Below are 20514 nucleotides of genomic sequence, written 5' to 3' on the forward strand. Positions count from 1 at the left end.
CAAAAGTCCTCAGGAAAAAATGTTGTTTTGTTTTAAATTTTTGAACAGTTAACCAATGCAGCCACTTTCCCTAAAATTTTACATTACCAAAGTCATTTACTGCACAACCCTTGAGTTATCGCACCACAACCTATTATTTATTCAGGCTTTGTTTACAGTAAGCATCCTATATTTATTCAAATAAAAGTAACCCGTGAGAAGTATTGTGTTTGACTCAGAGCACACTAAATTATGACAGTCACTCAAATGAGCAAGCAAGCAGGGAAGTCTGTTTCTCCTGATTCTGATAGGTTAGCAGATCAGATCTACAGGCATTTTTTTTGTCTCTCTGTGTTCTGTACCTCACCTCTTTCACAATGGCCGTGAAGATGAAGGCTTCGTTAAAGCTTTAACTCACTGCAGAGCCTGAGTTTGATCAGGACAGAAAAATAATAGGTAAAAAAAAAGGTTTTAAAAAACTTTTTGTTTGCCATGTCTTTAGTTTTATTCACACACACACACACACACACACACACACACACACAAATAATAATAATAATAATAAAGTCATCACAGTTTAGAAAATACACTAAATGCAATTTTGTTTTATAAATTTGGTCAGAAACGGAACTTCATCTGTGCAAAAAAGAAAGACAGAAAGACAAAACATCTTATGCTGAAGCACAAAAGTGGAGGAAAGTTTTCCTCATACTACATACTTAGTAGAGTAATTACCCTTTATTTCAGTATTTCCCAGAGCGATATTTGAGGCTATTGTTGGATTTAATTTCTTTAAATAATACAGTTCTCCAGTGAGGAAGGAGGAAATGATGCCGTTCACGGCTGGTGACGTCTAAGAAGCTGAGACAGTACACGCTGGGCTGCTGAGCCTCTGACTGCTGGAAGCTTTCGCTCCAGGTGTGAGCTTGTTTAGTCTTTCCAGTTCACATTATGGGGGACATTTACAAGTATCCCGTTTTCTTCGAGTGTTCCAAACTGAGCGCAGAGCAAAGGAAGAGGATAGAAAACTATTTCCATATTCGTCGCAAATCGGGCGGCGGTGAGTGCGGCTCGGTGACGGAAGTGAACGACAAAGTTTACAGCGTCGCGTTTAAGGAGCGAGATGGTAAGTCAAGTGAACTGATTTGAATAAGAGTCTTTTTTGATCTCTTAATGTGAAAACTATTTTGATGGCATGAAAATGAAAGTATGGAAAGTGAAAGTAAGCATGAAAACAGTTTATATTAATCGATTATTGTCCATCATTTTTTGTATGTTTTAATGAATGTGAACAGTTTGAATACGACGGAGTATTTTTACTGTGTATTTATTTTTTAAAGTACATTTTTAAAGTATCTGTCGCTGCGTCACTGTGGCCATTTAGAAAAACAAGAGAGCATAGTTTCACTTTCACTCTTTTTGTTTAGGGCAAGTGTCACAAACCAGTAAGACGTAATCGTCGCTTGTTATATTGAAAGAAAAAACATCCAAAACTTTGCGTAAAGATATTAGAATAATTACAACTAAAACTCCAAGAAAGAACATTAGCGTACTGAAAAACAAGCAAACAAACGAGCTGTCATTCTAATTAAAAGTAAAGCAGATGTGGTACGGGCCCTACAACAACCACGTGACAAGCTTCTCCGGGGAAAATAAGAAAACGGCACACCACGTGATCTGGGGACTTATCCAACTGATGCAGCTGCCGAGGGTCCAAAAACAGATCATTGAAATCCTCATGACTGAGAAGCTGAAACTTCTTATTTTTTAGCTCTACACTGCAGAATAACTGAAATTATTTTGAAGCATCATGTTTTCTCCATTGTGTATATGAAATATCATTCCTGGTATAAAGGTAGTGAAATAGAAGCATGCAGTGGCACCCTGCTCTTTACTGTACTCAAGTCAAGTGAAAATCCTTGAACCTGAAAGGTTTACGTGCAGTAACAAAAGCAAATGTCACCACCTGTGCTAATCACGTTTATACACATAGATTCACCTGTAACGGAAAGAGTGAGTCTGTTAGCATGCCGCTGACTGGGTATCTCATGTTAACACACATTTCATATGCAATCAAAATGTAGCTGTAAAAAATAAATAAATAAAAGCTGGGCTTTAAAAACAATGTCTTCTTTTCTGTTTCAGCTCAACAAAGAGTCCTGCAAAGATCTCAGCATGAGTTCAACTTTCCAGATTGTACTCTGGTTCTGACTGTGAGAGACAGCCCAGGACCTCCCATCTCTTCTCCCACATCCCCCTCGTCTCCAGGCCAGCCAGTTAGCCCCAAATTGGATGTAAGCTCTTCACAGGTCAGCTCTGTAATGTGTTATTGCTCTGTAAATGCAACACTATATAACTGAAAACAAAGGAAAAAAGAAAATGATCAATTCTTTTTGTTGGTTAGACACTGAAAAAGTTTGTTTGTTGATTAAAAAAGACAACCCAGCTGTATAAAACTTGCAAAATGAGTAAAAACAAAATGATGCAGAGGTTAAGCATAGATAAGCAACATGAGCTTGTTATTTATCTTATTGCAAGAATGGCACAAAGACACCCAGAAGCAAGTGTGAAAAGGCGACTTATGACGACGGAGTCTCAGAAACAAAGACCATATAAATATATATACACATATACATACACACAAAGGAGTGAGATTCCACAAGGGGTAAACAGCAGAGCTGCTGTCATAATAAACTGAGAACAAAGAAAAAAAAAACTCAATAAACTCTGAAAATAACATAAAACATAAAAGAAACATAAAGTGACACTATTGTAATGGATTGGAATTACATATCACCCCAAGCAACCATTGTGAAAGAACAGAAGATGGTTTAGTGTATTTTTCCAGTCTTATAAACCTCAAATAATATTGATATTTAAGACTTAAACAAATTAAAACTCTTAATGAAGGTAAAATGTGGAAATATATCTTTTTCATCATTAACAACCATTATTTGGCATATCTTTCTGCAGAATCAGTCATCTCCTGCATCAAGCCTGACACTCAGTGGTGAAGAATACGAACCATCTATTGATAGCTATCTCCTCCGTTACTTAAGTGAATGCCCAAAGGCTGGAAAAGAACTGGAGACAGAGCTTTTCTCTGTGGGCTGCAGTGCTCAGCTTTTCCCAGATAAGGTTTTAGTCAGAAGAGATCAACCATGTGCTGCAGATGTTAACTGGAAAGCTGAGGTAGACAAGGTTTTTGATGGCTACCTGTCCCACTATGAGGTGGATGCTCGCAATGTCAAAGCTTTGCTCCAGTCCTTGAACTCTCCAAAGACAACAGATGAGGTAAAGGTGTACAGTGAGCCTGGGTTGACAGTGGTGGTTGGGAGACAGTCTAAGGTGAACGCCAAGTTATTGGAAGTCAAGGGCATAAGAGGTAAACTTGGATCAGCATCAGGTGAGAGTGAGAAGCAAAACAGTATTCGTCGACTGGGTGAGGCCAAACTCCGTCTCCTCTGGAGAGAGATTGAGCAAAGTTTGGGAGAACATTTTCCAGAGGTGAAAGCCACACAGGGTGACGAAGGTCAGCTGACTTTGGCAGGTTCTGTGGAGGAGATTCTTAAGGCTGGACAGCTAGTATCCGATAAGGAGAAATTGGTGTTAGATCGCACAGTTTCTGACAAGAGCCCACATTTTTTCAGCTTCCTCAGAAAGGTGTATGGAGGGCCAAGGGTGCTAGGTGATTTTTTAGGTGTCGGTGACAAGGTGGAAATAGAGTTAAGAGACACAGAGCTACTTTTCTTTGCACTCTCAGCTGGTAAACTTGATGATGCGGAAAAAAACCTGCAAGAAAAATTCAAGGATGTCAGGTTTGAAGTTCCGAACTGCTCCATTGTGCCACTGGAGCTTCGGGAAAAACTTAATTCCAAGACAAATAAGATGAATCAAGGGCAGTGTAGGGCTCAAGTTGTGTTTACCTCAGACAGCATTGTGTACTTAGTGGGCCACAGCAAAGAGGTTGAAGAGCTGAGCGACATTGTCACACAGTTTATTTTGGACGAGGCAAGTGTAGAAGGACATGTCGCTCTCCCTTTCCCAGAGTTGCTAGAACTCTTACCAGACCTGTTGCAACTGTTTAAGTGTGACTCTTCAGAGGTTACCTTACGTCCTTTAACATCTTCCTCTAGACCAGTGGTGCTACTGGAAGGCCCATCAGGAAAAGTGACTGAGTTTAGGAATAAGCTGGGTCCACTTCTTCAGTCCCTTGTTAGGGACAGAGTCAGCATTAGCATGCCAGGGGCAGTAAGGTTTTTTGAAGGTCTCGCTGGAAGAAATACTCTCGTAAGTGTTGGTCAATCCTACAAGTGTCTCATACAGCTTGAAGAACAGAATCATGTTAGTAGACAAAATTCAGGAGTTACCAAATACAACCTTTGCGATGGGCTCCAGGTGTTGGTCTGTCAGGGTGACATCACCACACAATGGGCTGATGCTCTGGTGAATGCTGCTAATGAAGATCTGGAACATGGTGGTGGTGTGGCTGCCGCACTGAGTAAAGCAGGTGGTCCTCAGGTGCAGATAGAGTGCAGAGCCATGGTGAAGCAAAGTGGAAAAATCCCTACAGGTGATGTGGCAATGACCACCGGCGGAAACCTGAAATGCAAGAAACTGCTGCATGCAGTTGGGCCTGTTAATGGAAAATGTGGTGGCAAAGAGAGAATGCTACTGGAAAAGACTGTCAGCTCTGCTCTGAATTTAGCAGAAATGAAGAAGTTTACATCCATAGCCATGCCCTGTATCAGCTCGGGTTTGTTCTGTGTTCCTCTTACTGTGTGCGCTGAGGCTATTGCAACTGCTGTTAAAGAGTTTGGCAGTCAGGGAGGTCGAAGTCTGAGCAAAATCATCCTGATAGATAAGAAAGGAGAGGTGGTGAAGGCCATGCGGGATGCGTGTGACAGAATTCTTCGAGGGACAAGTACCGAACTCCAGCCAAATGCATCTGGCCCAAATACAGCGGGACAAGCCACTGCTGGCTCTACTGGGTGCTGCGTCCAAGTGGAGATCGTTCAGGGAACACTAGAGAACCAACAGGTAAAATACTAGTGAGCCACAATTGAATATTTCTATATAAAGGTTGAATATACAGTTCTGCAGTAGTACTAGGGGTTTATTTACACCTACATATATCAGCTAATATTAGCCATTTGCTAAAATGCTGGTCTCAGTATTTATGAAGACTAAAAATATGACATGAAAATTTGAAAAGTAAACAAGAGATGAGAGAAACAGGGTTACACATTACAAGTATTAATGTTGCAAAGTTGAGCCACAGAAGGCGCTTTGTAATGTCCCTGTTGCCTAAATGTTTGTGGAGCATCACAAATATAACCAGCTGATCCACGTAGAGTTGTGAGGCAGAATAAAGCAAGATTATTAGTAACTGCATTTTCATATTATTTTATTAAGGGCTCACAAATAACTACACATTAACCAATGTCATGGAAATTTGTATTTGTTTCGTGTATGAAAGGAAGAAGTTATTGGCTGATTTATTAGATTTTTAAATTAATCGACAAGACCTTTAAAACTGAATAAAATTTGCTTTTGATTTTTAAGGTTGATGTCCTCGTATCTCCTATGGTTGCCCATGATCCCGTTTCTTCTCGTGTTGGAAGTGGGCTGTCAAAAGTGATTGGCCCTCAGATGATTGCAAAGTTTCATCAGGAAGCAGGAGGTGTGACACTGCCTGGTGAAATAGTGTTGGTGAAGAACCTACCTCCTCTGCAATGCAAAGCAGTGGTCTTCCTCAACCTAATTTCTTGGGACAACAATCAGAATGGAACAGCAGTCCAGGTGAATTAAGAGGGAATTCTGTGTGCTGTTATAGGTTTTTGTGACTCAGATTTACAACCCTAATGATAAATTAATCTTCCAGGTGCTGAGACAGGGAATCAGAAAAATTCTGGCATCCTGTCAGATCAGAGGTTTTAGTTCAGTTGCCTTTCCTGTGCTCGGGACGGGTGCTGTCCTACAATTTCCTCACAGCGTGGCATCCAGGGTTCTGCTGGAGGAGGTTGGTGAATTTGAAAAGGACAGAATCAACAGTCCACCTTTCCTGGTGCGTGTTGTGATTCATCCCAGTGACAAAGATTCAAGCAAGGTAAAGGCCATTTAATTACAGTCCTTTTGTTTAAAAAATAAAAATAAAAATGTTTAGCCACTAAATGTGTTGGTCAGTGGACAACCTTTCACTACCAGGAAGAAATACAACTGACTACTAAAAGAGCATCACTTTGTTTTTATCTGCAGGCCTTCCAGTCTGTGCAGGGAAATCTGCATCTCAGAGGATTCACAAATGATATTAACCCAGATCAAGGTTGGGATGTTTTCATTTTGAATTTTAGAATAATTAAAAACATGCGTAAATTTCTTCTTTAGAAATTAAATGAATTTATCCTTAAGACCACATTAATTATCTGATTCCAAAGAGGCAGGAAAACACCACATAAGTGTAACACACTTATGTATAAATAGATATTTTTATTATTTTTTAGTTTTTTACAATATTTTATCTGGAGGCAGAAAGTTGTTTATTGCTTTATAAAAAATTGTGAAAATTGTGACTATTTACTGTATCATATTTAACCATGACTCTTTCTTATTTAGAGTCCTTTTACCGCCATGTCTCTCTGTCTGATCATGAGGTCACAGCCATGTTGGGTGCGGTCAAGGTTCAGATGCTCCGTGGAGACATCTTAAATGGGGGCACCGATGTCATTGTCAATACGACTGACTTCTCTCACTCTTCTGGTATAATCTAAATGTTGTATTTATTACTGAACAAAAAATGTGAAAACAGGACCACAAGAGATTTGTTTATATTTTGCTTAAACTGAAAATGACTCTAGGTTTATATCTAACCGTGTCTGCAGGTGTCTCCAAAGCCATTGTGACCGCAGCAGGGCCATCAGTCCAAGCAGAGTTAGCTCAAAGTAAGTCTTAGGAATAACACTAAACACTAAACATCTTTATAGATTTGTGTTTTTGATTGATTAATCTTTCTTTTTTCTTTCTTTCTTTCTTTGGGAAGGAATTCCATCAGACTGGATGGTCACCACAGGGCCTGGAATGCTGGGATGCAAGGAAATCATCCACGTTGGCTTTAACTGCGATCCTCAGTTGATTCGCAAGTACTGCAAAAAGATACTGGTGCACTGTGAGAAGAAAGGCTACAACTCTGTGTCCTTCCCAGCCATCAATACGGGTTAGTACTCCATACCTGTGTGTATGCTGATATATGTATATGAGTCTGCAAGTGGAAGTGTTTATTTCTGCATCTTATTAGCAGCAAATTAGTGCCCACTGAAAAAATGTAGAGCATATAATCAATTATTGTAACATTGTATAATGCACATTATTTTCTCAATAACTGTCTTATATCCTATCAGGAGTGGGGGGTATGTCCTATGATAAAGCTTGTAAAGCAATGCTGGATGGGATAGCTGCAGCTATTGCAAAGATGAAACCAAGTTCTCTCTCACTCATTCGCATTGTCATCATGGAACAACCAGTCTTCCAGGCTTTCAGGTTTGAAACAAAACATCTTCACAACATGAGAGTACATTATACCATAAGCATTGTTTTCCCAATCATATTTCATCGTTTAAATCACCCGCTCTGTGTTTGCAGAAAAGAGCTGGAGAATCGCTTTGGACAAATAACTCCTTGCCGCATCAGTCTGAGAGGTTTGTTGTAATTTAAAATTTTGGAAAGTTTCCTTCTGCACTCCCCTTGAACATTAATGAATATTTCTTTGTTAAACCAGGACTCTAATGAAAAATTAAAAACTATTCAATGAGCATTAGAAATCTTTGACAATTGCCAGTTACAAAAATTAACTGACAATTACAGCTGTCAGCAGTTTTCACGAATCTAGTACATCTCAGAAACTTTCTAAAGAAATTCATGTAATAAGTATTCAAGTTTAAATGCAATTTTTCTTTCAGATGTGAGAATAACTCAAGTAATATTCCTTTGATTCATAGCGAGCTAATGTCATAGGTTGTATATAAAAGTTGGACTTAGTTACTTTGACAGTACTGACTGGGTTCCAGACTCAGCCTCAATGTTAGTGTTTTGGCACTGTCCATGTTGGGTTTAAGAGCCAAGAATGACCATATTTAGCTCAGAGGTTAAGTAATAAGTATGCTTATGAAGTAATTAATGTTAAGTACCAGGATAAGAAATACTAGAATTTCACCCACTGATATCTTGAAATAGCTCTACAGCTACCACACAGCAATTCACACGTTTTGTCAACAAATTCGCCAAAAGAAGCCACCATGACAGGGATGAAGACCCAGTTCAGAGATATAAGCTGGTGGTGATGAAACCTTGTAGACAGGACTGTAGACAAAGTTTCCACAATCTATAGATGTTTCTGGTATTAAACAGCAATATTGTAGCCTGCTAGCTTGCACACATTAGCAAAAGAAAACATTAGCATTAGTAACCTGTGCTTTAGGAATATTGAAAATTTAAAGCAACTTCACAGCAGTCTATCTACCTTATTTGATCCTGAACTGCAGTCACAAAATGAGTAATAGTGACCCTAGAGCAGAAGCTGATACTCACTGGGTATTTTCCACTGCCCATTTATTTGCTTTTTTTTTTTTTTCATTTTCTAGAAAAAGCCAAACAAAAGCTCAAGAAGTGGCAAAAGAAACAATCAAATTTCTTCTCTTCAATGGGACCACAAGAAAAAACCTTTGCCTCCTCTAAACCTCAGCCAGCTATGATACGTGTAATAAGCTGTGATCCATACATCACCAAGACCATCCAAAGTGAGCTGGAGAGGATCCTGCAGAAGCACCTGATAAAGAGGGAAGTAGACGTGGAGGAATTTTCAGTGCTTGAGCCCATGGAGCTCGAGGCTGTGCAGGCAAAAATCAGAGTCTTTGGAATAAGCCTGGAGCACAAGAAACATCAACATGACAAGAGCAGCGCTGGAAATACGGTCAGACCAGAAGCAAGAGCTCAGACGGGGTCAGGAAAAGACGTCTATGTGCTGGAAGGCCTAAAAGAGGACGTTTTGAGTGTCACTGAACTCATAGGCAGAGCAACCCAAGAAGCACTTTTTAAAGACATTCAAGATAAAGAACAAGCAATAACAGCTCTAAATGTGCAGTGGTCTTTGAAGGGCATAAATGGAGCCTGGCAGGAGGTGAGTCTGTGTGACAACTACATGTTGGAGTATGCTCATACGCGGGACAAAATCTTTCTTGACATAGATGCGCCAGATGGCTCAAGAGTGACCGTAAACCTGAAGACACAAGAAGCCACAAATGGGGTGACAGGAATGACATACAAGCTAAAAAGGATTGAGTCTGGAGGTTTGTCACATTTTCTAGGTTCTCTTTTTTTGTTTCATTTCGTTTTGTTTTGTTTTATTTTATTTTAACCATAGTCACCTGTGTTAAGACCATTCCCTTTTGTGATGTAGAAACTTTGCCTCACTACTTATTTCAGGAAAGTATCTTGCCTTAACCATATGGTTCATTTGTTTGGTTTTTACTTTAGCATTGGAGATGCCAGTTAAATGGGATCCTATGCAGGAAGAATTGTTCATGAAGGTAGAACTGCAGCCTACCTCACAGGAATACTGGGAAATAGCCCAGGGTTTCCTGAAAACAGCCAAATTCAACATTTGCAAAGTGAGTATTCTTACAAGAAATCATGCTTGCTAAGATATTTAAACATAAAACACACCGTACATAAGGCAGTTGACTAATTTGTTTTCTGACCTCAGATTGAGCGTGTGCAAAACCTCTACCTGTGGAACGCCTACAGTGTGTGTAAGCAGCGTATATTGGCCAAGAATGGACAAGCAGAGCTAGGTGAGAAGACTCTCTACCATGGCACGACAGCAGAGTCATGCCAATGCATTGAACGGGACCGATTTGACAGGGGTCACGCAGGAAAACATGGTAAGGCATCTTTTATAATATGTCATTTAAATCCCTCAGCAAGAAAGGACATACTCCTAAAATGTATCCTAATTTTTGTTGGGTTTTTTGTGTGATTTCATTACAGCTGCAAAGTATGGAAAAGGAGTTTACTTTGCTGTCAATGCAGCATATTCAGCTAACGGATTTTCCCCAGCAGACAAATCAGGCTTAAAGAGGATGTATGTTGTTCGTGTCCTGACTGGCCGTTACACGGTCGGTAAGAGCAGCATGATTTCACCTCCTCCTCGAGGCTCAGATCCCACTGACTGCTACGACAGTCTGGTGGACAACCAGCAGCAGCCCAGCATGTTTGTGATCTTCCATGATGACCAGGCCTACCCAGAATACCTCATTACCTTCAAGTGAGAAGGACTGAGAGAAGTCATGCATCAACACTGTGGGGTCAAAGAAATGTACTATACTGTAAATGTTTCTACTCTGAATTAATGTTAGATCTTGTTATCTAGATTTTGTCTTGAGCAATGTATCCCGGTAATACAGATGCATGTTAAAGTATATCAAAACCAAGTAGTTATTTAAAGTCGATAAGACTTCATCTCAGCTAACTGCGTATTTGAGAGATTTTTAAGAACGGTTGTGAGTCATAACTTTGCCTCATTTGCCCCCAACAGCCATTAAGTTTCTACATTACGTAGTTCTTGTGATATGAAAAATGACTTTCACTTCTTTTGTTCTTTTTTTTTAATACAAATTTTCTTGAATAGAACTGGAATCATTTATTTTAAATAAAATACAAAGTTTTAAGATTTAAGATTATTTATGTTTCGCATTTCCCACAATAATTGCATAATTACTTAGAAATAGGTAAGGATTAAGAACGTAAGAAAATACTGTATTTATAAGACTTGGGGGGAGGAGTTTAATATTATCATGGTTATTAAAACATCTTTATTATATGGAGTACATCTTTGTCAACCACACAAAAAAACAAATACAACATTTTCAGAAGAGAAAATAAAGTGTACAAAAAATGACACGTCACATTTTTGTCTGATGCCACTTCACATTGGAAAAAGCAAAAATCCAGTGAATGTGCAGTACTTATGTCTATTATCACTGATCTGTCGGTTATCCCAAAGACGAACATTGACCTTGTCTCCAACTTGTAGCATTAAGACTGCACTGTTTGAGCCACTGATGGGATGAGCCCGACTGTGACCATACCATGATACAATCCTGTTTCCATTGTGGTACAGACTGCCACCACTGGTTCCACCACTACTATGTCCCCACCAGAAAGAAGAAAAGGTGAAATAATAGACTCCTTGAACTGGTGCTGTAAAATACCCTGCATCGAAAAACAACCATAAAGTAACAGCAATTAATCCAATAATGCTCCTGCTGAATAGAACAAACTGAACAGAAATACTTTTTAGAGATTATAAAATTATCAGCAGCAGAAAAGGGGGAAGGCACGTGCGCACACACACACACACACACACACACACACACACACACACACACACACAGCCGCACTGGTTTCTAACCTGTTACTGGACTGTAGTGTCCTCCGACGTTGTACAGAACATGTCTGTACACCAGAGGGTAAAGAAAATTTGCTGGCCCAATAGTGGCTTCTGTGGGTAAAGCAGCAGAAAATGCAACCTGACGTTGTCCTAAAAACACCAGAAAATATATTTTAGCTTGTTTCCTCCAAATGAATAAATAAATAAAAGTAACAATAACAAGAATAATCAGTTTTCAAATTATTTAATATTTTCATTATTATACTATATTGTTGCCACCATTCTTAAATGTTATAGAGCTAGAATTGTTTAAACACACAGTGACACCTTTTCTTTTTGTTGTTAGTACAACAGCAGTGAAGCTCACAAGAACTGAAACTTTACTAGAATAATAATAACATCTGTATTTCACCAGATCTGGTTTGAGCCTTGGTTTGATTAATTCTGAGCTTTAGTATTTAGCCAGTATTTAATCAGCAGAAAACAGTCACCTTTCACCTCAACTAAGTATGAATTCAATAATATCAGAGAGAGATGAGACAAAAAGAGAAGAAAAAGTTTAATGCGTTAGGGCATATAAACATGTGGGGAATTAAACAAGGGGAGTGGAAAAGAATTGGAGATCCTCCAGCAGCCTGAGCACTAAGCTTTATAAAAAAGGAAAGTATTAAACCTAATCTAGTAGAGAGAAGAGAGAAGTAAACAGTGTACTATACCTGACACCTGAAACACAAATTAGAAGCTGGTTGAATAAGAGACAGGCCTGAGAGCTGAACGCACTGCCTCCCATTCTACTCACAAACTCAGAACCATAAGTTAGTCTGCAGCCTGAGACTAAGTACTCTGTTCGGACAATATTGTGCCGTGAGTTCCTTGTGAGAGAAGGATTTCAAATTTGATTCTGGGTTTTACAGACATCAAATGAAGAGAAGCTAAAATAGAAGAAATCTGTCTGTAGGCACCAAACATGTGAACCTCCCTAATGCTTAATTTTTCGCCTGCAATAAATTAAATTTAGTATTATAACTAAAATGCTTTTGTAACAACAATCATCAAAAATGAGTAATAAAAGACTATTTTGTAAAATAGACTTCATGAAAAGTTACATGGCACAATGACTGCAAAGTTCATTACTTTTATTCATTCATTCAGTTAATTTTTACCAAATATTACCTTCATACACTGTCCTGAGCTCAGTCAGTGTGCTGTTAAGTGCAGCCACCTTCTTCTCACTGGCTTCCAGCTTTCTGTTTGTTTCTTCAAGAGCTCTTACGGTGGCTTTCTGTCGTTCTTCTAAAGCCCCCAGTTCCTTCAGCACCATATAGATGTTGGGTTCACATAGATGGTCAGTTGTTTTGTTTACTGTCCGAGTGGCTGTTGTTTCAGACCCTGGGTCAGCTGACACGTCGTTATTGTTCTCGGCCTTAGTATCTTCATATGAGAGCTCAGTGATCAGGTTCTGATTGATTTCATTCTGATCACCCGTTTCCTCACATTCAGATAAACCAGCAAGTAAACAAATAAGAATAATTACTGTTAATCTCTCCATTTTCCAGGTTAGATGGTATTTCTACGATTTCTGTGGTTCACTGATGACCACGGTGTAAAGAACCTATTTATAAAAGGGTCTGGGTTAATTATTAGAAATAAAGTGATGAAAAACATCATATAATCTTATGATGATGGAATAAACTTTAACCTTTGTCCTTATTGCCAGTTTGTTATTCAGGACTTTTATGAGTTAAATAAAGCATTGGAAATGGAATATACATTTATCACACTCACCAGATTACAAACAGAAAGCGTGACTTTATCTTTGACCTGCTTTTTATCTGCACGTGGAATGGGAATAGGGTTGTAGGAGAAACAAGGGGTTGGGTAAAAGTAATTTAAGAGATATAGAAACTATGATAACAGCATGACCACGTTTTAGCTCCTCTTTGTTTTTGCTTATCCCCATGTAAAATATTAACTATTGAAAATGTTTTTTTTTCTTGTGTATGTGTTGTTTGATACTGCAAATAAATTTCCCATTGGGGACAATAAAGTTACTATTGATTATTGACCACTGATATTGGTGTGTCTTAGATATAAAAACTATGTACCACATAGACTGGTGACATTTGTTCATGAAAGTACATTTAGTTTTCAGCCATAGACTGGTTGGATGTTTATACCACTTGACATCTGTGTCTGTCCAGGGTTAAGATTAGAGTTGAGTTTTGTTTTGTACAATCATCACAGCCCAAAGCTTACACCCAAAGCCTAACTCTAACTCTAGATATGGCACTTTTAAGATGGCAGATCTTTTATATAATTCTTTATGATACCTTTTTGCAAGGGTATTTATTAATTTAATATACGAGTGGTAACCATCAACCAACCTTAAAACTACCAGATTCACATTGTATCTATTTTAACGTTTTGAATTACAAAACATTGCAAATTTAAGCAGTTTTACTTAAGACTCAAAATTTTAATACATAGCATTTAGAGAATTATACTGCACCAGCAATGTTGTGGAAATCTAAGACTAGTATCTCTTACTACTGTCTAATAAAGAGATTATGATAACAAATCGAATAAGTCAAAAGTGCGCATCTGTTTTAATGTTACTTATTATTAGTACTCTATGCATCCCCCTGTCAATTACGTGATGTTAATTCAGGTCTGTGCAGTATTGTACAATTTTCCTACTGCACTTAGATCTCCCAGAGATTATGCCATCAAATCCTTCCTCCTCATTGTGTATGAATCCCTATTTCTAAGAAAAAAAGTTCCATTACTGCAAGTAACTGGAGAACTGTAAAATATTTTCTCTTTAATAATCACTAATAGAACCTAACTATATTTAAGGCCAATTGCTGTCATTCAGTTTAATACCTGTTTAATGTGAAATGTTTGTAGCAGAAAAAAACTCTATTCTCCTTATTCTGAATCAGTACAAAGCATGTGAAGCCTCACTTGAAATTAAACCTATGTGACCCAGTAGCTATAAATAGCTGCTTGTTTATGCAGAAAGTGAACTTGAGACCAAGACAGAGAACGACAGGGGGGATTTAAATAGGAAGTAGCAAAAATCATTAGAACAGTATTATTATTTTTTTTTGCTGGATGGCATAAGTAACTGAAAAGACAGAAGTAGCTATTGCTCAAAAAGAAAATAACCAATGACATGGAGTTTACAAGGCGTTACTTGCCAATGGAGTGGGAAGAACGGTGGAGGAGAGAGAAGGAGAGAAGGAAAAGAGTTGTTGAAGAAGGTGGTGAAGGTATAGAACAGGACAACCGGGAGCTACGAAGAATTGTTGCTTACAATGATTCGAGAATGGGCTTGACAAGTAGGAGTGACAAAAAAGAGACTCGAGATGGAATGAACGGTACTAGTCAGGAGGGAATTGCGGAGCACATAAGCGCTGAAAGCTTGGGAGCTGAAGAGAATAAAGTCCAGGCATGCCACAACAAAACCTACCCTAAAGAGGTGTTTGTAGCTCTGAAAGAATTCTTGGATTCATCTCTTCTTACAGACCTGACATTGACAACTGAAAATCAGAAAAGCTTCCAAGTGCACTCCCTTATCTTGGCTGCTGTCAGCGGCTTCTTTCTGGAAAGACTACGGGATAAAAGTGAGGAGAAATCTGACAATAGTGAGGACAAAGATGGAGTCCAGAGGTGGTCAATGCAATTGAGTTCAGAGGTTGACCATATTGGGCTTCAGGCTGTTGTTGAGTTTGCCTACACTGGGCTTGTGTCATCTTTGAACAATGATAATATGGCCCGGATCAAAGCTGCAGCTCAAGTCCTTGCAATTCCAAGACTTGTGGACATCTGCAAAAACAAGGAAAGAAAGGAGAACAGTGAATGTTTCAAGAAAGAAGCACAAACCATCTCTGCTCTAGAACAAATAAAAACTACTCTTCAGTCCATTGAACAGTTGCGGGCAGATAGAGTGGGGTGTGATGTCATTTTGGACGTGGATGGAACTTTTTTCCATGGTTAGTACAACTGCTTTTGATATCCTAATGAATGCATCATAGTGGTCAAAGTTTAAGCTTTTCTTTTGTCTCTCTTCAGTCCACAGAATTGTTTTGGCAGTAAGCAGTGATTACTTCCGTGGCATGTTCACATGTGGAATGAGAGAATCCCATCAGAGTTGTGTTGCCCTTCCTTTCCTGTCTACATGTGAATTAGAGGCTCTTATTAGCTACTCATACAGTGGGATCCTTCTACTTAGCTGGGACTCTGTTTTTGAGATTACCTGCATGGCGCTTCAGCTTCAATTCCAATCTGCTCTATCAATTTGCCTCAACTTTATGAAAAAAGAGATCCAGGCAAGCTCCTGCCTGGATGTGGCATCTTTTGCTGAAGCATATGAAATATCAGAACTTCTTGAGGAGGCCAATGACTTTGTGTTGAGGAACTTTATGGAAGTATCAGGCACAACAAAGTTTCAGGACCTACAAGCAGAAAAGCTTTTAAGCTTCCTTCGCTGCGATGGCCTCTGTGTACCTTCAGAGTTGGCTGTATTTCGAGCCGTAATCTCATGGATTGAGGCTGATCCCGAAGAAAGATTGGCCCATGCAGGCTTACTCATGACTGGAGTTCGCTTCCCCCTCATGACCTTTCGAGAGTTCAGAGAGGTTAGAGCCATTAATCTACGCATGGAGTGCTTTGGCAACAAAGAGGTGGAACTTTATGGTTCAGCACTTAAAGAATTTGGTTTCAGCCTTCCAAAGTCCCAGGATCACTGGCGGATCAGGCGACCAAAAGATACTCTAGTTCTGGTTGGAGGAGACCAACTGAATCCAGATGTTGGTCAGCGCATACCGAGCAGGGAAGTGTGGTTTGCAAACTCCCTACGCAGTGGCACAGGGTTGGTGAAGGACGTTGAGTGGAGGAGATTAACTGAGATTCCAGATAAACCAAAGTTTAGGCATGGAGTTGCCGTAATGGATGGGAAGCTGTATGTGATTGGAGGGTGCTTCTTTTATGCAAAGGATGATATTATGAAATCTGCCTACAGGTAAATAAAAACTGTTAGTCAGTGAATATACAACTTCTTGCATTCACAAAAACAGATTGTTACATATATCACTTTTTTTTTATCGCACTCATGCTAGTTATGACCCAGTGAATGATTGCTGGAAGAGGCTGGCAGACATGCAGGAGTTCAGAAGTAACCTCTCAGTCGTGGTACGTGAATCACATCTTTATGCCATTGGTGGAGATAAAGACATCAACACCAACGTAGACAGTGTTGAGATGTACAACCCAGACACTGACTCCTGGAGGTAAAATTAGTTATTTAAAATGAAACAGAATCTTGAATAATGGATGATGGATATTTTAGCTGGGCTTGAATAATATATCTGTTTTTGAATTGTGGACATACCAATCAGCCAACAAAGTTAAAAGACTGAGGCAATATGAAAAGAGTCAAGTTTTATAATAGTTATAATGGATAGAAGTTTTTCATGCTTTACCCTTAAATTCAAATGCAGTACCATGATTTCCACAGCAGATGTCAGTCTTGCCCTTGAATTATAGTATGCACCAAAAAATGGGTTTTTCACACTACTGTAATCCCAGAAATGTCTCATGTTTTAAAGAAATTCGTATTTTGCTGTTCTGGTTTCACCAGGTGGAAAGTTACACAGGTATGGTGGTGCATCTTAAACAGAAATGCAAGTTAAAGAAAGCAAAACAACATAAATATTGTCTATTACATCATTACAGCATTCAGTTACAGCATTTGTGAGTTAAAGAATGAAATCTAAACATTCAGACTTTAATGAGGATTCATCCGAGTTGCTGCCTTCACCTCGTCCAAAGTCATGCTGTCATCACAGAAATGTAAACTGGAAGGTTCATGGAAAATGCAGCTGAATCACTTTTTGTTTATATTTCACATGATGCTCATTTCTGATAAAATTGTTTTGTTAAAGTTACATATATGTCAAGTAATGCCATTTTGTGGCAGATAAAAAAATAATTTTCCTTACAACTGTCCATCTGGACATGACTGCCTGGCTTCTCTTGTTTCACAGCTTTGTCCAACCGCTGGACCTGGCTCTGAGTGGCCATGCTGCTGCTATCATTAATGGAGAGATTTTCATATCTGGAGGTTTCAACTGCAAATATGAGTGCCTTGTGTCCACATGTCTGTACCACCCAGAGAGGGGAACCATCTACCTGGCAGACATGACCTATGATAGAGCCCAGCATTGCATGGAAGCCCTACAGAGTCATCTATATGTTGCCGGTGGAGTCTGTAACCTAAGGAAGTTTTACACTGATCAACTAGTTTGTGAGGTATATGATACTGTGGCTGATTGCTGGACTACTTTTGCGTCACTGCCCATGCCCCATGTTGGTGCAGCCTCCATTGTTATGGAGGAGAAGATCTATGTACTGGGAGGGTATTGCCAGGATGACTACAGTGAATCTGCACTGGTCCACCGCTTTGATCCCATCATGCAGAGATGGGAGACCATGGGCAAACTGCCTGGAGCTGTTACAGACATCCGAGCTTGTCTGATGCACCTGCCCCAGCACCTCAGACAGTAACTGTTTTATTAAAATTATACACTCCTCAATTAGGCAGTCTGTTTAAACACTGAAATTACTGCAATAATAGAAGTAAAATATTCAAATGTGGATATCTAAGGCCTCAGTCACTCAGGCCTACAGACCAGTCAGCAAACCTTTTGATAACCATAGGTTGCTTGGAAAAAATATGTATTCTCCAACCAGTTGGTGAGTGGTTGCTGGAGGTTGCTGGCAGTTGCAAAGAGGATGCTGCACTAAGGCTGTTCCTTATGACTATTTTGGTTAAAACCTGTTTATCCCAGTCAACCATGGTTTGGATGGAAGATGTTGAGTTGTTTGCATGTATTGTTTAACTTGCAGAGCAGTAGTAAGACTTGAAGTGCAATGAAAACCAGAAGCAGAGACCATTTGTTTAAGTGAAAAATACGCCTTATTGGTTAAACCAACACATTTCAAAAGGCACAAATTTTACTTTGAAGGCAAGTGTTCCCTAATTGAGGTATGTGTTGGAGCTTTCATGGTTTCACTATCATACAAAGAGCAGTTGGAGAGTGTTTGCAGATAAGTCAGCATCTTTGATATAAAACTATAAGAAATACAGATAATCTGCTACTGATCAAAGTAATTGCAAGAAAGTTTTTAGTACAGCACCTCATATCTCTTTGTGACCAAATTTCCCTTGCAGCTGCCAGTAGCCTCAAGCAACAATTTCAACAGGCAGTCTTTTTCCCTAGCAGCTTGCAATTATTAGGGGTTCACTGACTGGTGTTTTTCAATCAGTTGTAAAGTGACTGCCATCAACCTTCATGAACGACTTACGAGTCATAATTGCAACCAGTGGTACCAGAAGGTTGCCAGTATCTAGTATCAGTATCTAGGCCTGTGTGTGTGAATAAGAATAATATATATGTAAGTGGTAAGAAAATAGATGGAGTTTATCATTTTGAAATGAATGACTACTTTGACCACAGGCTAATCGTAATAGCTAATTCTTAATAACTGTTAACTCTCACTTGGTGCAGCATTCGTGTTTCAGGTTTTCCACATCAGGTTGTCATGTTCTAGGTTCTTTATGTTTAGCTCACCTAGTTTAGGTTATAGCTTAGTTGTGCCTTTGCCTTTTGTTTTTGTACTGTTTTACCAGACTTCAATAAACAGCTCGCCCTTTGTTAAAATCAAGTTTAATTTTCACGTGTCCTCACTTTGGTCCACCTCCTCACTCCACACAGTCTGCTTCTGCAGATAGTGACAGTGCCCAAACTTGACTGGTAGTGTAAATATGATAGTTTATCTCTCTCTCTGATGGGGGGCTGTCAAGTTAGAATAAGCAAAAAATAAGTGATACAGAGTTGATGAAAGCATTACAACCTAAACTTTTAGATCTGAAGAATTTTCATTGGCACCACATGACAGTGACATTTTGAATGATAAATGATCTGGTTTCATATTCTTACAGGCTTAGCTATTCAAATCTTTCCAGGAAATGACCATGTGCTTTCCAAACCATCCCTATCTGAGTCCAAACAGATCAAACTATCTGAGAGTCTAAGATCATTCCTTCTGTGAGGTTCTAAACGTTTATGTAACAGCCGAATGCAAGACAGTGAATTATATTTTTGTTTGGTATAATCTTCCACTACTAGGGAAAGATATAATGCTTAGTTGCCTTAAGGTTAATGCTGTTGTGATTTGAAGTTATATAGTACAAATAAAATTGAATTGCTGCTGCCTATAGTGCTGCTAATAGTGGTGTTATTGCCTGGGCTTGGGCTTTGACTCAGCTTGAAAGCTTTGGTTTTTCCATTTGTGTTTCAACTTACTATATGATTACTATTAAAAAGTTTTGACTCCAATATGTGATGATTCCTAATGTTTTTATAAAAAAACAATTAAACCCCCTGTACTCACAATCAGTGTCCATGAATGTAAAATGTTGCTAAAATGTAAAATGCTGAAACCTTTTGGTTATTCTTTCATGCCAACCTGCGATATGGGAAGAAACAGTAGGACGATCTAAGTTAAATACACAAAAAATGTTCAAAATTGCTTTAAAAAAAGAGAGTTGAACCAGGCCCTTTTAGATTTAAATTTGACCAAAGTTAACCAAATTCGACCTGTACAACCAAACTGATTTCTCATCGAAAGCAGACGCCGATTTAGTATCGTACAAAATAATAAATAGTTGATAAGAAGAAAGAAGAGGGCCAAATCCATGACAAAAAGGAAACACTGAAACATTTTTCACATGGCTAAACCAGAAAAACCAGCTCTCCACAGGATGATGTTGACCCAATAGATTTGCCAGTGATATCCAGTCCTCCAAATTCCCAGGCGCTCATCTGGGAATGCAGATTCTTCAGCAAGATGGCCCCTGAAGTGTAGCTGTGATAGTCAGTGTCATGAAGGTGAACTGGTGAACTATAATAGACTGCTCGTGGTAAACAGAATTTCTTTTTTTCTCTAAATCATTTATGGAGGAAAAAAAAACACTAGTAATTTAGAGGACTTCATCGGATTTATTTTAGTGTACATGCTGTAAAGCA

General features: G+C 38.9%; 3 protein-coding genes across 4 annotated transcripts; 2 read left to right on the top strand and 1 right to left on the bottom strand.

The window, feature by feature from the left end:
* Window positions 1–832: 832 nt before the first annotated feature.
* LOC120739315 (protein mono-ADP-ribosyltransferase PARP14-like) lies at window positions 833–10707 on the top strand. 2 transcript variants are annotated; one of them, XM_040041046.1, is made up of 15 exons: window positions 833–1105; window positions 2125–2288; window positions 2953–5019; window positions 5545–5781; window positions 5864–6088; window positions 6238–6304; window positions 6595–6738; window positions 6861–6920; window positions 7019–7192; window positions 7377–7515; window positions 7618–7673; window positions 8616–9320; window positions 9508–9641; window positions 9737–9914; window positions 10021–10707. In XM_040041046.1, exons 1-15 carry the CDS (start codon window positions 931–933, stop codon window positions 10299–10301), a joined length of 4806 nt encoding a protein of 1601 aa, XP_039896980.1. In that variant the 5' UTR covers window positions 833–930; the 3' UTR covers window positions 10302–10707. The 2 variants fall into 2 exon arrangements, with proteins under 2 accessions (XP_039896980.1, XP_039896981.1); XM_040041047.1 differs by having other exon boundaries at window positions 2125–2273.
* Window positions 10708–10813: 106 nt separating this feature from the next.
* Window positions 10814–12844, bottom strand: cbln11 (cerebellin 11). The gene is made up of 3 exons (XM_040041110.1): window positions 12596–12844; window positions 11444–11572; window positions 10814–11244 (listed from the first exon to the last, which is right to left on the bottom strand). The coding sequence occupies exons 1-3, from the start codon at window positions 12741–12743 to the stop codon at window positions 10958–10960; spliced, it is 564 nt and encodes a 187-aa protein (XP_039897044.1). The 5' UTR covers window positions 12744–12844; the 3' UTR covers window positions 10814–10957.
* Window positions 12845–14352: 1508 nt separating this feature from the next.
* Window positions 14353–19850, top strand: si:ch211-63p21.8 (kelch-like protein 33). The gene is made up of 4 exons (XM_040041066.1): window positions 14353–15417; window positions 15497–16445; window positions 16543–16713; window positions 17470–19850. Exons 1-4 carry the CDS (start codon window positions 14598–14600, stop codon window positions 17987–17989), a joined length of 2460 nt encoding a protein of 819 aa, XP_039897000.1. The 5' UTR covers window positions 14353–14597; the 3' UTR covers window positions 17990–19850.
* The last annotated feature ends 664 nt before the right edge of the window (window positions 19851–20514 follow it).

The sequence above is a fragment of the Simochromis diagramma genome, unplaced genomic scaffold (genome assembly GCF_900408965.1).
Source record: "Simochromis diagramma unplaced genomic scaffold, fSimDia1.1 OVJJ01000370.1, whole genome shotgun sequence".
Taxonomy (NCBI): Eukaryota; Metazoa; Chordata; class Actinopteri; order Cichliformes; family Cichlidae; genus Simochromis; species Simochromis diagramma.

Bases quoted from the DNA above. Each gene is read 5' to 3' on its own strand.
- LOC120739315 (XM_040041046.1), top strand. From the start codon at position 931: ATGGGGGACATTTACAAGTATCCCGTTTTCTTCGAGTGTTCCAAACTG. The intron at 7,193-7,376 runs GTTAGTACTCCA...ATATCCTATCAG, and splicing joins CTTCCCAGCCATCAATACGG to GAGTGGGGGGTATGTCCTAT. The intron at 9,915-10,020 runs GTAAGGCATCTT...ATTTCATTACAG, and splicing joins GGGTCACGCAGGAAAACATG to CTGCAAAGTATGGAAAAGGA.
- cbln11 (XM_040041110.1), bottom strand. From the start codon at position 12,743: ATGGTGCTGAAGGAACTGGGGGCTTTAGAAGAACGACAGAAAGCCACC. The intron at 11,573-12,595 runs GTAATATTTGGT...TGGTGTTTTTAG, and splicing joins GCTCAGGACAGTGTATGAAG to GACAACGTCAGGTTGCATTT. The intron at 11,245-11,443 runs GTTAGAAACCAG...TTTTCGATGCAG, and splicing joins ACACTACAGTCCAGTAACAG to GGTATTTTACAGCACCAGTT.
- si:ch211-63p21.8 (XM_040041066.1), top strand. From the start codon at position 14,598: ATGGAGTTTACAAGGCGTTACTTGCCAATGGAGTGGGAAGAACGGTGG. The intron at 16,446-16,542 runs GTAAATAAAAAC...CACTCATGCTAG, and splicing joins ATTATGAAATCTGCCTACAG to TTATGACCCAGTGAATGATT. The intron at 16,714-17,469 runs GTAAAATTAGTT...CTTGTTTCACAG, and splicing joins CCAGACACTGACTCCTGGAG to CTTTGTCCAACCGCTGGACC.